Source organism: Nymphalis io, chromosome 17, assembly GCF_905147045.1.
Source record: "Nymphalis io chromosome 17, ilAglIoxx1.1, whole genome shotgun sequence".
In the NCBI taxonomy this organism is placed as follows: domain Eukaryota; kingdom Metazoa; phylum Arthropoda; class Insecta; order Lepidoptera; family Nymphalidae; genus Nymphalis; species Nymphalis io.
The window spans coordinates 7,665,610-7,678,810 of record NC_065904.1 but is presented as its reverse complement, the minus strand read 5'-3'; the positions used below and the strand labels follow the sequence as shown (position 1 = coordinate 7,678,810).

Here is a 13,201-nt window from a genome sequence, read left to right as displayed (position 1 = left end):
TTAAATGTTGTATTTAGTGTAAAAATTAATGATTTTCTTTAATCATTACCAAACATTTTATTTATTTTAGATTAGTTTGAAGGATATACCGCTGGATAAGTGCGACTGACCAAGTCGCTTGAGCTTAAGTTGCCAATTTTTCATTGAATACGTCTCCGAAACGAGTAAGATTACATCCACAGTGTTTAGCAAAACAACCTCCTGAAGTAATATTTTTGCAATTTATATAGGTTTCAATCTTAGTGCATTTTGTATCTAGTCGCTTAATGTTTATCATGGTATTTAAAATGTAAAAGGTATTTTTATATGAAAGAGCTAACGTCACACGATGCGCAGTTTAAGTTTAGATCCACATACACGCAGTAACATATTCTTAATTATATACAACTAATAAAAACCAGATCCAAGTTTCAATATTTTATTTACTAAAGAAAAGGAATACATTTTATCCTTTGCTAAAATATTTAGCATATATTAATAATATTTTAATGAGAAAATGATCATAACATTTGTAGACAATGAGGTCAAAAATACAAAACAGTGCCCTTTAGACCGTCTATTTTATATTTTACACGTCAATGTTTCCCTTCTATTCGTCTCTAGTTATAAAAATTGCACTCTATAAATATGGGCAGCGAATACGGTGTTACAGTTCTATCACTGCGCTTGCATTTGCATTATAATATTATAAAACTCCTACTTAACCTATGGAGTGTCTAAAAAGCAAACCAACACGGTCAACGTAAGATATAGTAGGTATTAAAAGTTCATGATTAAATGCTATGTTGATGTGAGAGGTAACTCATAATGAAATTACATCGTATGTTCAGAACAGATTCCTCAAACTACCATCTGATTTGAGATAAAAAATATCCATTCAAAACTATCTCACTCGTAACTAAATTTCAAATAATTTTAAATGGGTATTTAAAATCTATTCTGTCAATATAATGGGCGGTTACTAAATAGTTTTACTAAAGGCACACTAAATAAACTCACTAAGGCCGGGTTCTGGGATTAAATATTTTGCTGTAAAGTCTACAGATGCAAGTTAATTTACTTAGGCACTTCCATAGTTACCGAACCTTCTATTTGTCGTGTACGCTGATATACTAACGATCCGAAAGAGTAAGAAGTAGAAAAATATTGCACGCGCGTTTAACAGACTTTCTTCGAGAGTGATCGCGATAATCGTCACTGATTCTAGATAAATAATAAGCGGATAAATAATGTTTTTGTTTTATTTCATTTTTTTTTGGAATACATTAGGTCATCTTTAATATTTATGTATTTGTATTCTAAAATTTAAATTTTAAACTAAATTTGAACGTAACGTCTTTATAGAGATACAACGGTTAACTGCTATCTACCGCCATTTTAATCAGTATGCTTAAATATAGATATCATTATTTATATTAAGAAATAAAAATCCGATTTTACATTTAAAATGCGTCTATGTGAATCAATGAAAATAAGTATACACAATTTTTTAATTACCTTAATACATACAAGTTTTAAGGTTATGGCTCTGTAAAATTTAGCTAACGCAATCAGACAGCGGTTTCTGATTATCACTTGGTTTAAATGGCGGTTTTCATTAAAATTCAATTAAATGTAACGACTCGTCCTTAAATCTAATAATGTTTTAAAATATTGTTTAACTGTAGTGTGGCAGCACCATAGCGTCCGTATAATTATGTTTTAATCATTGTTTCAGTATTGTAATTGCATTAATATCTGCAGGTATTCATTGCACAAACCACATTGCACTTATTTAAAAAAAAAACATTGTTATACTGTTATGTGCCAAGAGTTGTTTGTTAGTTGATATTATTTTTTAGAGCTCTAAAAGTAGTGATTATTATCGCTCCACCCTAACTAACAGGCGCAGCTACTCCTATAAACAAATTTCAATTGTCATATATACATGCTATAGTTAACCTATGTGATGGTTAGTTTGAGACAACGTGATGCAAACTTGCTAGTACTTAATATTATACTTTCATTAAAGTATCGGATCTTCATTAAATCGAATAAATCTGTCATAACAGATATTTATCATTATCATAAAGTCTTCAATTTCTAACACTAAGGCTCCAAGTCTCAAAACAAAATTAAGCGGTCTATATAAACTACGTATGTACGTTAATACGTTCTAATATAATTCTCAATATTTCATAAATAATTAATAATATTTACGCTTAATACGAGACTTTCTAGGCATGTAACTTTTACGAGTATAAAAGGTGGTTCAGTAATTTTAAATGTAGAAATGGTTATTGTACATTTCGTTAATATTACTTTTTTTTTTAATTATTACAAAACAATTGTTAACAATCCGCCTTGAAAAATTTCTTCGCGCTTAAAACTAACTTAATCTATGTACTCGACAAAAAGTATAAATTACATTACAGAAACCGCTATTTACATTTTACAACTAGCCTCTTACGTATGTCTGCATTTTTATACATATATTTTAAACTTTTAAAATGGCAACATTTTTTGACAATACGGAGACAATTTTAAACGGTGTGTTGGTTTTAAAACACCGAATTTATTTAAAATAAAAAAAATATTAATTGTATTTTAATTGAATAGAAAAAAGATATTTGTATTATCATTTAATTCAACATTTTAATTTTTTTATATTTATATTGTTAATTTTATGATTCTGAGAAGTGTTTTCAAATGAACCATTTCAAATAGAATTTGACATTTTAAAAGAATTTTTTTTTAGTTACCGTTCTAAAAGTTCAAAAATATATTCGCCCGAATAATTCTTGTCGAATATAAAGCGTCTAATTATCAAATGATTTAATATAATTATTAGAAACAATTATGTGCGTTATCATTATCAAAATATATAAGAAAATTGGCAGTTACGTTTACAATTAAAAATAACAATTACATTTTACTAATAATAAGTTTAATTGATTAATTCTATAAATAAATAATATACTTATTTATATTAAAAGTCATGGCATCTTTGGTATATTCGTGTGAAATAATGTGAGTATTGTTTTCATCAAGGCAATATTTAGAATGCCTTTTTAAGAATTATAATATATAAAAAGTTAACATACTTATGCGGTTCTTTATTTATCCTCAGCTATTGTTATCGCTACTCTAGTTTTTCATCATAACATCAAACCAAAAGAAAAATCTTAGCAGTGTAGCATTTACACGGATAGTAACACGAGCAAGTACTAGCACAATAATATATTATACGAGTATATTTTATTGGTACAATAAAGGTATATTATGATTATTATTCTATTGCATAGTGTGTTTTTACACATATTGGAGATAAAATTTGTTTTGCAGTGCAGTCTTAATTATTTTGATAGAATTATTAATCATTTAATCGCGCTAATACTTTCCCGTGAAACTAAACAAATAGTGTCCACGATACAGCGTACAAATTACAATCTTGCCACACACACTTAGGCACTAGATCATTACAAATAGAATTGACATTTTCTTTACACACATTCAATTGTCAACAATTAGCGAAAATGATTATAAACATTCCGTTTTTAAAACAACTCGCTAGCTAGGTTCAAAGCTTTTGTGTTCATAAAATAGCATCAGGAACGTTTCAGAACAGAGTTTTTTAAAGTTTGGCCCACGTGTATGGAATTTTTTAAATTTAGAATCAACGGTTATTTTAAAGAAGACTTTGTTAAGCGTACACAGCTATTTATCTTACGACATTTTAATGAACAGCTGTGTGCTCTTAGCTTTAACATTTTAATTATGTACATAATGATCGTTTGATCACAGCATCTTTACAAATGGCGTATACCAACACTCTAAATTGGCAATATTGCACCGCAGTGCGCTTACGCTCTAGTATCTATGTATACATAATCACTATTTCTAGAACATTATCGAATAATTATCAAAACGATCCCCTAATAATCTAGATACACCCATAAGAAGCACTTTTTAATCAATGAATGAATATCAGAATTTACATATTATTTATACATGGTAAATATAATTTATATCATATCTTTTATTCTTTTTCGTTTACTTACTATAAAACGCAAACGGTTTTCTTTTCAATATAAGTCGAAAACATCAATTATTGTGCGGTTAATGTGTTATATTTTAACTTTTTTATTGAGAGTTGAGGAATGTAAAACATTCTTATTAGGAGTTTTATTACGTAGCAGCTTAAGAGGAATTAAATCTGACTACTGGGACTATTATATAGGTAAGTTTTATGTACTGTTCCCGCCCGATGTTTTCGACTTACACACGATGTTCTGTTTTAGAAATTTCTTAATTTAACCTTAATCTTGTGCTACTAATAGTAGTAAAAAGCGATTTGCGAGTTCATTGCACTTTCTTCTTTTAATCCTTCGTTCTTTTGTTGAGTAAATATTAAAAGAAAATTTGCAATGTTCCCAACAACTCCACACTAACTAGTCATCAACATGGTACCAACAAAACTTATATTTTTACCTAAAATATAAGTAAACTATGTATATTCTAAACAATCTACAAATTTGTTACATTTTCCATAATACATATCGTTAATATTGTTCTGTGGTTTTAAAAAAAATACACTTTAGTCATTTTCTTCGTTATACCATCGACCTTATTTTCGGGTGAAGACGAGTACGTATATTTATCATGGAAGAGAGATTACCGTCACGAAAACGGTGACTTTGTATACAATTCAAGTCGTAACAAATTACATGAACAACACACTATATTATTGTTTGCCTATCTTTCAAATTTAGAAAATTTGTAAAATAGGCTCTAAGTTACTAATTTATAGGCAGCTCACTTGTATGACGCGCCGTAACATTATCTTCGCAAACAAGGGTCGTCGTTCACGCGGAACTTACCGATGACCTCGTTGAACATTCAATTTTTAATTCACTTCAACTACTTCGCTTACGGACGGTCGATAGGTCAAAGTTTTCGAAATTGAATATTCACGTATCGCTGCGAGAGCCGTTAGCTCGTCCGGCTATACTAATCACTATCAATCGGTACAATAACAATGTGATCCATTTATTACAGTTCGAATAACGATCACGCACCATTCTGGAATGTCTTTTGATTTTCAAAAGTTCGTTACGCACGTTCGCGGCAAATCGAGCGGAAAAGGCGCTCGAGTCGACGACGGAACGCGGTGGAGGTCCGTTCGGGCGGTGAATTGCCGCGGGGGGAGTATCGGAGGGGGCGGGGCGGGCGCGCTAGTTGCGGTAGATGTAGGCGCAGGGCTGCGGCGCGGGCGGCGGGGGCGTGGGCGGGCGCTCGGCCGACGGTGACGGCGAGGACGAGGGCGGTGAAGGCGACGATGACGACCCGCTCGCAGACCCTGAGCCTGACCCGCTGCTACGCTGCGACACTGCAATCGGTATGGTTTACTGTAGTGTGTAGTGTAAAAGGGAAACTAAGTAGGTGCGTCTAAACACCGCTATGCCGTCGATCGACCGTCGATTCTAGAACTAAAGATAGATAGGAAGGGTCTCCTTTTGCCCGAAGCATCAGTTAGTTAATAAAAGACTAAATCTATCTGAGAAAATACCTTACTTTTAAATCACACTAAATCTTAATAAAAAAAAAAAAATAACAAACATCAAGTTAAACATTTAAAAGTATTCTTCCTTTATCAAAATCAAGTCAATAGGCTCGAATATATTCGATTTTATTTACTTAGTACAGTTGCGAATTTGCGGTTTTACTTATAAACGTTGCTAAGCGGCTGTTAAATAATAGCGATTTCGTTTTGGTCATGATCGATTTGACATTCAAAAGAAAAAGACGAGTATTGTTTAACTAACGCGCTATAAAGTTTATAAAAAAATAAAGCCATATATGTTATAAGCTTATATTTACTTCTTATGTTTATATGTATATGATTATAATGTAATGATTATAGATTGTATCGAAATAACCAATGTTATTGTGAATATGCATAATATTGTTGTACAATATATTTTCTGACGCAACTGTAAATTTCTGTTTTGTTAAAAATATCTGGATTCTTGAGCTTCAATATTATTAACCGGGCAGCTCTCATTAGTGTACAAAACTGCTTCAAAATCCTATTAAAGCATATTATATCAGGTTTCAAATGAACGTACCCAACGTATGGTGGTGGTGCGTATTATGCTTATGATGGTGCATCTGGTCGCGCGCGTCCGCCCCACTTGTTTCTCAGAGGTACACTTTCTTCACTGAGCGCGTGGTCGAGAAGCCATTGTCGTTCCCACGCCGGTACCCATCGCCCTGCGGTCCGAATATTCCTGCGTTAACTGACATGCCGCAGTGAATATGGATGCGTGAGAACATGAAATTAATGAAGCATTAGTGATATTTTGAAATTATTATGAGTAAATGCCATATTTTATTAGTTAAATATTTCATTTTGAACTCATTGTAATTTCTTAATGGAAACAAGCAATGATTAGTATGATTAATGGTATGTAATGAATGATTAATGACCTTGGTTAGATAAATAGACATTGAAATATAATAAAACAGCAAGCCACGATGCAAATCAGATTAACGGTGCAAAAATTGTCGTGTTAATATTAATAGTAATGATTATTAGGTGCAGAATTTAAAATAAAATAATTATGATGACAATTGACTTAGACAAACCTCTTTATGACGTTATTGTTCTAATTTCAAATTTTAAATATAAGTTTTTTCTATGGTGCCATTGATAGTTAAATCATAAGCGATAGATATTTTTTATAATCTTTTGGTGTTGTTATGAAAAGATAGAAGAGTGACTTAAATGTTTAAATTCAGTAAGAACCAATTACACCTGCTATGTGCTTAATCACTTGTAAAAAAATAATAAATAGTGCCTTATTAAAAACGAATCAGATGATAAATCTAGTGAAATATTATTTAAATGATGATAGAAAGCATTTCAACATCAATATACGACTCGTAAATTAAATATAACAGCAAAATAAAACGGTGCCAGCGTCTGAAAATTTGACAGCGGTTACAAAATTTAAAAATATAGATTCAACTTTAAAAACCAGCGAGTAACTCTCCCGAACCACTATCATCATTCAAACGAGCCTGTGCTCAAGAAAGAAGAAGAACAAAGCACAACTGACATTGACCTGGTGGGAGCGGAGTGTCCCGAAGTTGTCCCGGCGGTACGCATCGGGCTGGAACTGGAAGAGGGTCTCGTGGTGGGGGTGGTAAGGGGGGTGCTTGCGGAGCGTGGCACGCGGAGACGCAGGCTTCGGCTGCGGCGCCAGAACCGGCTCTGCATAAGTCACCTCCTCCACCTGTTGTAGGAGCTTCGGCTCGGCTTGGATTCTGGAAAATATCAATTTACGTTTCAGAATTGTGAATCGATCTATTTTAATTAGAATATCATTAATATTCAAGTGCTATATGTATTTCGTAGAAGTGGTTTATAAACATTATATGTGCCATGAAAATAATAATTTATGTAGTCAACTTACGTAGGTTAAGTGTGTCTGCAGTAAATATTTAAGCTTATTCAACTATTAAATCACTACTCTCACTATAACTCCTATGGTTGATGCTTAAAAGAGACTACTTGAACTATACCTGTTAATATTCTGCCGCTGCTCAAAATATTCATACTCCGTATCCGGATATGGCATATTATCGTCATCGTCCTTCTTGCATCGTCTGCCACATATGTAGCCGGCAGCAAAACCAGCGCCTAGCGCAGCAAGCGCTCCCGCTGCGACTGCTAGCGCTAGTGTTTCTACAGAATAGGCGGCAGGTGGTGGATCTGCTTGTAGAACTTCTGGACCTGTAAAAAAAGCGTGATTTGAAGTAGTAGGATTCTTATTTGGAAATAAAGAAAATTGATAATTATCGATTTGCAAACATTCATTTCAATGATATTACCTTATTGTCTGTAATAATTGTTTTATACATAAAATTAAAAAATATATTTATAATATAAAAAGAATAAAATGTACATTGAATTTTTATGATCTTTGAAAGAAAATAAATAAATTAGATTATACCTTCGTTATTATTGTTGTTTCCTTTGCCATCTTTATCTTGTACAATGTTGATAACTTCTCCCTTATTCTCACCTCTTGCATCATCATATAAACCGGAGCTAAGCCCTCCCACAGCACCTGCATCTTTACCTAAACAGAAAATTATGATTGGTCAGCATAAAGTTTTTATGTTTATATCCGTTTATTATTTTGTATTTAACCAAGCTTAGCTTACTATGAGGACATGCAGCATGGCTTCCGGTGCTAACACTTTGATAGAATGAGTTTTCATCCAGCCAGCGACTGACTCCGTGAGAGTACGCACGACATCTGCCCGCCTGCTTGTCCCACGCACAGTACGGGTCTTGAAGCGCAACGCATTCCCTGTTTGATAGACAAATTATTGTTAAATGTAGATGGAAGTCTAGTAATGTTTCTGATTTGGAGAGGAACGGATGTTAAACAATTCAATATACTTGTAAATTTGAATAATTTTGGAAATAAAATATACTAAGAGATATTAAAAACTTAAAAACAGATCCTTAAATCTTCGCATTGTCAATAGTTTACATCAATTAATTAAATTGTATAATTTTATTATGTATTTTATAACTTACGAGCAAGAGCTTATCTTGTCACTGGAACACCGATGTAGTCTCAGGCTAAGCACTTCTCTATCTGATACAGCGATGAGTCTTGCAGCATCACGACCAGCCCTGGCTACTCTCAGTGCCCTAACAGGAGAACCAGCAGCGAATGCTTGTAACTCTTCAATGACTACCGGTACAGCACGCTTATTCGAATCGTATGATACAGCATTTATTGCTTTGATGATTTTGCCATTATCTGTAAGAAAAATCATTAGCTGTATTGAAGTATATTTTTTTAGGTTGAGTTATTTTCACATACATTCTTTTTTATCGAATAATATTAACATTATCTGTAAGTGTCCCACTGTTGGGCCAACGCTTACTCTTTTTTTAAGAAAAAGATTTAGAGATTCATGTGGCAAATTTATATATGACACATGCAAGTTTCCTTACCCACCGTGCACACGGCGAATAATAAACCCAATTAAGTGCGTGAAAATTCAGCGGTGCTAGCTTAGTATGAACTCGCAATCTTTGGTTAAAATACATGCTCTAACCAGTGTGCCCAGCTGTAAAATAATGTTGATGATAATTACGACATACCAGTTCCTATAAATAAAACGTCGTACGCTTTTCCACCAGGCGTTTTCACTTGAGGATCCACAGCGATTTGCGTAAAGCGATAGCTGAAAAAGTTATCAATGATTAATATAAAAATAAACAATATTCTTTTCTTGAACGTAGGTTAAAGTGTTTAAACTTACTGGAAACTTGTTCTTATAACAATTGGCTCTCCAAAGAAAGCTGGAACTGATTCGTCCATCAACGCATGAGTCTTTATGAAGTTTAATGTTTGATCGGGTAATTGTCTTGAATCGTTGTGACATGTACCTGGTCGTGGCTCCGGTACCTGGAAAGTAATATATAATCGCTTAGTATTTATGATAATTATGTATTTCTTAGCAATAAGAAACTTTTGTCCAATACATTTTCTTTAAAACGATATTTTTCCAATTGGAATTTAAGAAAGTTAATTTTGTGATAAAAAGCAATGTGGCTTATAATGATGATTATGTTGTTGTTCTCCCGACCGATTTTGGCTGCGGCGGCCATCTCAAGACTAGCCAAGCTCAAATATAATTGCACTCTATTCCCTCACTCTCATATGACACGACTGGAAAGAGTTCAGGCGCTTATTTAGGTACGGGAGAACTAAATATTTGTCGAAGGAAAAACCCAATATTTTGATCCGCGACAGGATTTAAGCCCATGCCTGAGGTAGCTACTAGGCTCATAAGCCCTTTAGGAAGGGAAGTTTATGATATGAGAATATACACTGGCCGCCAAAAAAATCGACCCACCCGTATTTTTTTACTTACAAAGTTGTTATCTTAACTATGCGACGACCTAGGTGGATTGTTTTACTTATGGGACATACATTTAACATTTTATTACCCACTTGATATTGATTTGGAGGAGTTGTAAGTGTTATTAAGGATATTTGGAATATTTTTAAAGTATTGATAAGAAAACGTTACTTTGTGCACAAAGTGCATGGTTAGTTTATTTCCAGTTCTTAACGCGGAGTCATCTCGGTTCGATGTTTATTATTGATTAAGTGTATGAAATTTTGTTGAAACAATAATTTTAATAAGTTTAAACATAAAAAATGGATACTACTGAAGCAGAAGCTGCTCAAGTCGTAGCTCTTATTCATGAGGGGTTAAGTCAGCGAAATATGGCTAGAACACTAAAATTAAGTCGTTCAGCGGTGCGAAGAGTACAAACGCTACTTGGAGACTGGGGAGTATCGCCGGAGACCAGGATCTGGCAGGGGGCGTGTCACGAACCCGACCGATGACCGTTTTATTGGTTTGACGTCTTTAAGAAACCGACATCTTTCGGCTGTTGACGTTCAAGGTAGACTCCGAGAAAGTCGTGGAGTGTCTGTGAGTGAAAATACTGTAAGAAGAAGACTTCGAGAGCAAAACTTAACCCCTCACAAGCCAGCAACAGGACCAAAACTCACAGCATCCCATCGACAAGCAAGACTACAATTTGCTAGGCAGCACGTCGATTGGACACTGGACCAATGGGAGACAGTATTGTTCAGTGATGAAAGCCGAATGTCTCTAGTAGGCTCTGATGGACGACGTAACGTCATGCGAAGGCCAGGAGAACGCTACTCTCAGTGTTGCATTCGAGAAACAGCCCGATTTGGTGGAGGCTCTACAATGTTTTGGGGAGGTATTTCTTTGACGGGACGCACAGAGCTGGTTTTTTTCCGTAATCGTGCTGTTAATGCTGAAACTTACATAACGGACATTCTGGATCCTCATGTGATGCCTTACGCTGGATATATTGGGGATAATTTCCAACTTATGCACGACAACGCACGACCTTACGTCGCTAGAATTGTTAAAGACTATCTCAGGGAAGTCGAAATTCCAGTTATGCAGTGGCCAGCCAATAGTCCGGACTTAAACCCGATAGAGCACCTCTGGGACCAGCTAAAACGTACGGTTCGAGCACGAAATCCAATTCCAGAAACCCTGAATCAACTGTAAGCTGCCCTAACTGAAGAATGGCAACGGACCCCACAGGAAGACATTAAAAAGCTAATCAGGTCACTTAATAGGCGTATGCAGGCAGTGATTAGGTCAAGAGGAGGAAACACTCCCTATTAAAGTAAGATTTAGGCACCCAAATTTAAAAACAAACGGCATAATCGTTTTGTACACAAAAAAATAAAATTGCGTAAAATTTTGTGTTTTCGTGTTTTGTCACATATTTACCTAAAAACCTATTTTTTGCGCACTATTTCTGTTTTTGTACAATCCTACAATTGCATTTTTTCATTATCAATCTTAAAAATATAAATATGTGGTAGTTTAAAACCATACGATAGCTTTTTTACAAAAAATGTAGGTGGGTCGATTTTTTTGGAGGCCAGTGTAGTATAATATACATCTACATCTAGTTAATAAAATATTTTAATACCTTTGCACTATTGACTGGCAGCCAGTTCGAATTAATCGCACTTTGCTCCTTAAAAGTTCCTTCGAAAGTATCAGCGATGTCTTGCATGCTGAACGCGCAAACTGCGCTCCCCGATATACTATTAGGGGGAGTTGTGAATGTGCCATAAATTAATTGAGCGTTCAAGCCACCGTAGACGCCTTCAATTAGCTCCGTCGTTGATTCTAGAAAAACAGATTCTCTTTTTAAAACTTGAACGTATATAATTAGTAGTAGTAGTAGCATAATTTGGCAGTGATAGACAGAATGTTCGAAAATGATATGTTTATAATAAAAAATACAAAGTTTATAATTTTTCATAATGAAAAATTGGATGTATTATCGTTTTGAATGAATTTTTAAGTCCGAAATATATGCTGAAAAATTACGTTCTTTTTTAATTTGTCCTATAACAATTATTAATTTCAATTATATTTTTGTACTTACGGATTTCATTGAAATAGAAAGGGAAATCCCCAGCAACAGAACAGTTGAGCCTTGACTTCAGAAACGATGTCCATCGTTGCTTGAATCGGTGCGGGCCGCCGCGATCGTCGCGACAAACGCGAGCAACGCGGGAAAATACCGACTGTGGAAATTAATAAATGATTTTATTAACGAATATTTTTTTATATATAATATAAATTAGATTGTTAAATTAAAAGACATTTGCAAATTGAGTTTCAAGAACCTGATCATTTTTAAATATGTATAAACAATATTATGTAAGAAAATGCTTACACTTTTTATTATTATTGATTAAGTGGGAATGTTGGGTACCTTTCTTATCTTCACAAAAGTCGATACTCGACACCAGATTTAATAATATCATTAACAATAGAGGTTGATTCAGAAGTCTTTTTTATTATAAAGCTTCTATTAAGAAACGTATTGCGTAAGTAAACGCCAAATTATATTTTATAATAAAAATGTAAATAGGTACAATACATACTTTGCCGCAATTGATGTATTCGACTGCAGTTTCCCGAAAGAAAAAGTAAACGAAGTTTCCATGTACTAATGAATTCACGAAATCAGGAGCTGTGAACGGAATAATTAGCATTAGTCGCAAACAGTTCGATATTAATGCTTTATGTAAACTAACATGATTAACTACAGCCCTCTTAATCCAGGGTTGCGTTCAGCCCTTTGTTTACAAAGTAACATTATATAATCAGTAATTGAAATTACATAACCAATAATTAACAGATTATTTTTATAAATAATGATAAAAATAATAATATTAGTTGTTTTATGTATTTTTTCAAATTGTTCTGTATTGTTTTTTATGATATTTTTTTTGAGTATACCTATAGTGAGAGTGTGACGTCAGTCACGACCCTATGAATACCATAACATGGTGTCGATAATTTTAATACAATCCTAATCTGATTTATCGTCTGTCGCATCGGATATCATGCCATGGCTTTGACGGGAGTTCCCACCAAAACGCGTTCTAAATTCAATTAATTTGACGGATGTATGTTTGACAGCGACGTTCGTGAGCAATGGACCATACCATGTGTAAATATTATTGACGCCGAAACAGCGTAGAAGGGATGTTTTCTAAGTTTATATTTGTTTATTTATCTACAACACTAATTTATGTTTCAATTT

The 13,201-nt window shown here is 33.9% G+C and overlaps 1 protein-coding gene across 2 annotated transcripts in view; it reads right to left on the bottom strand.

Moving 5' to 3' along the window:
• Positions 1-2,627: 2,627 nt before the first annotated feature.
• Positions 2,628-13,201, bottom strand: part of LOC126774824 (semaphorin-1A) — a 360,413-nt gene continuing 349,839 nt past the window's right edge. Inside the window, exons 7-18 of one of the 2 annotated variants that reach the window (XM_050496449.1) lie at positions 12,537-12,625; positions 12,032-12,173; positions 11,567-11,769; positions 9,331-9,476; positions 9,170-9,252; positions 8,594-8,822; positions 8,212-8,360; positions 7,998-8,126; positions 7,567-7,777; positions 7,101-7,308; positions 6,108-6,252; positions 2,628-5,368 (exon numbers count right to left, since the gene is read on the bottom strand). In XM_050496449.1, coding sequence (XP_050352406.1) covers positions 6,181-6,252; positions 7,101-7,308; positions 7,567-7,777; positions 7,998-8,126; positions 8,212-8,360; positions 8,594-8,822; positions 9,170-9,252; positions 9,331-9,476; positions 11,567-11,769; positions 12,032-12,173; positions 12,537-12,625 — 1,661 coding nt within the window. In that variant the 3' untranslated portion in view covers positions 2,628-5,368; positions 6,108-6,180. The remainder of the gene's footprint in view (positions 5,369-6,107; positions 6,253-7,100; positions 7,309-7,566; positions 7,778-7,997; positions 8,127-8,211; positions 8,361-8,593; positions 8,823-9,169; positions 9,253-9,330; positions 9,477-11,566; positions 11,770-12,031; positions 12,174-12,536; positions 12,626-13,201) is intronic. The other variant, XM_050496450.1, reaches the window with a different exon arrangement.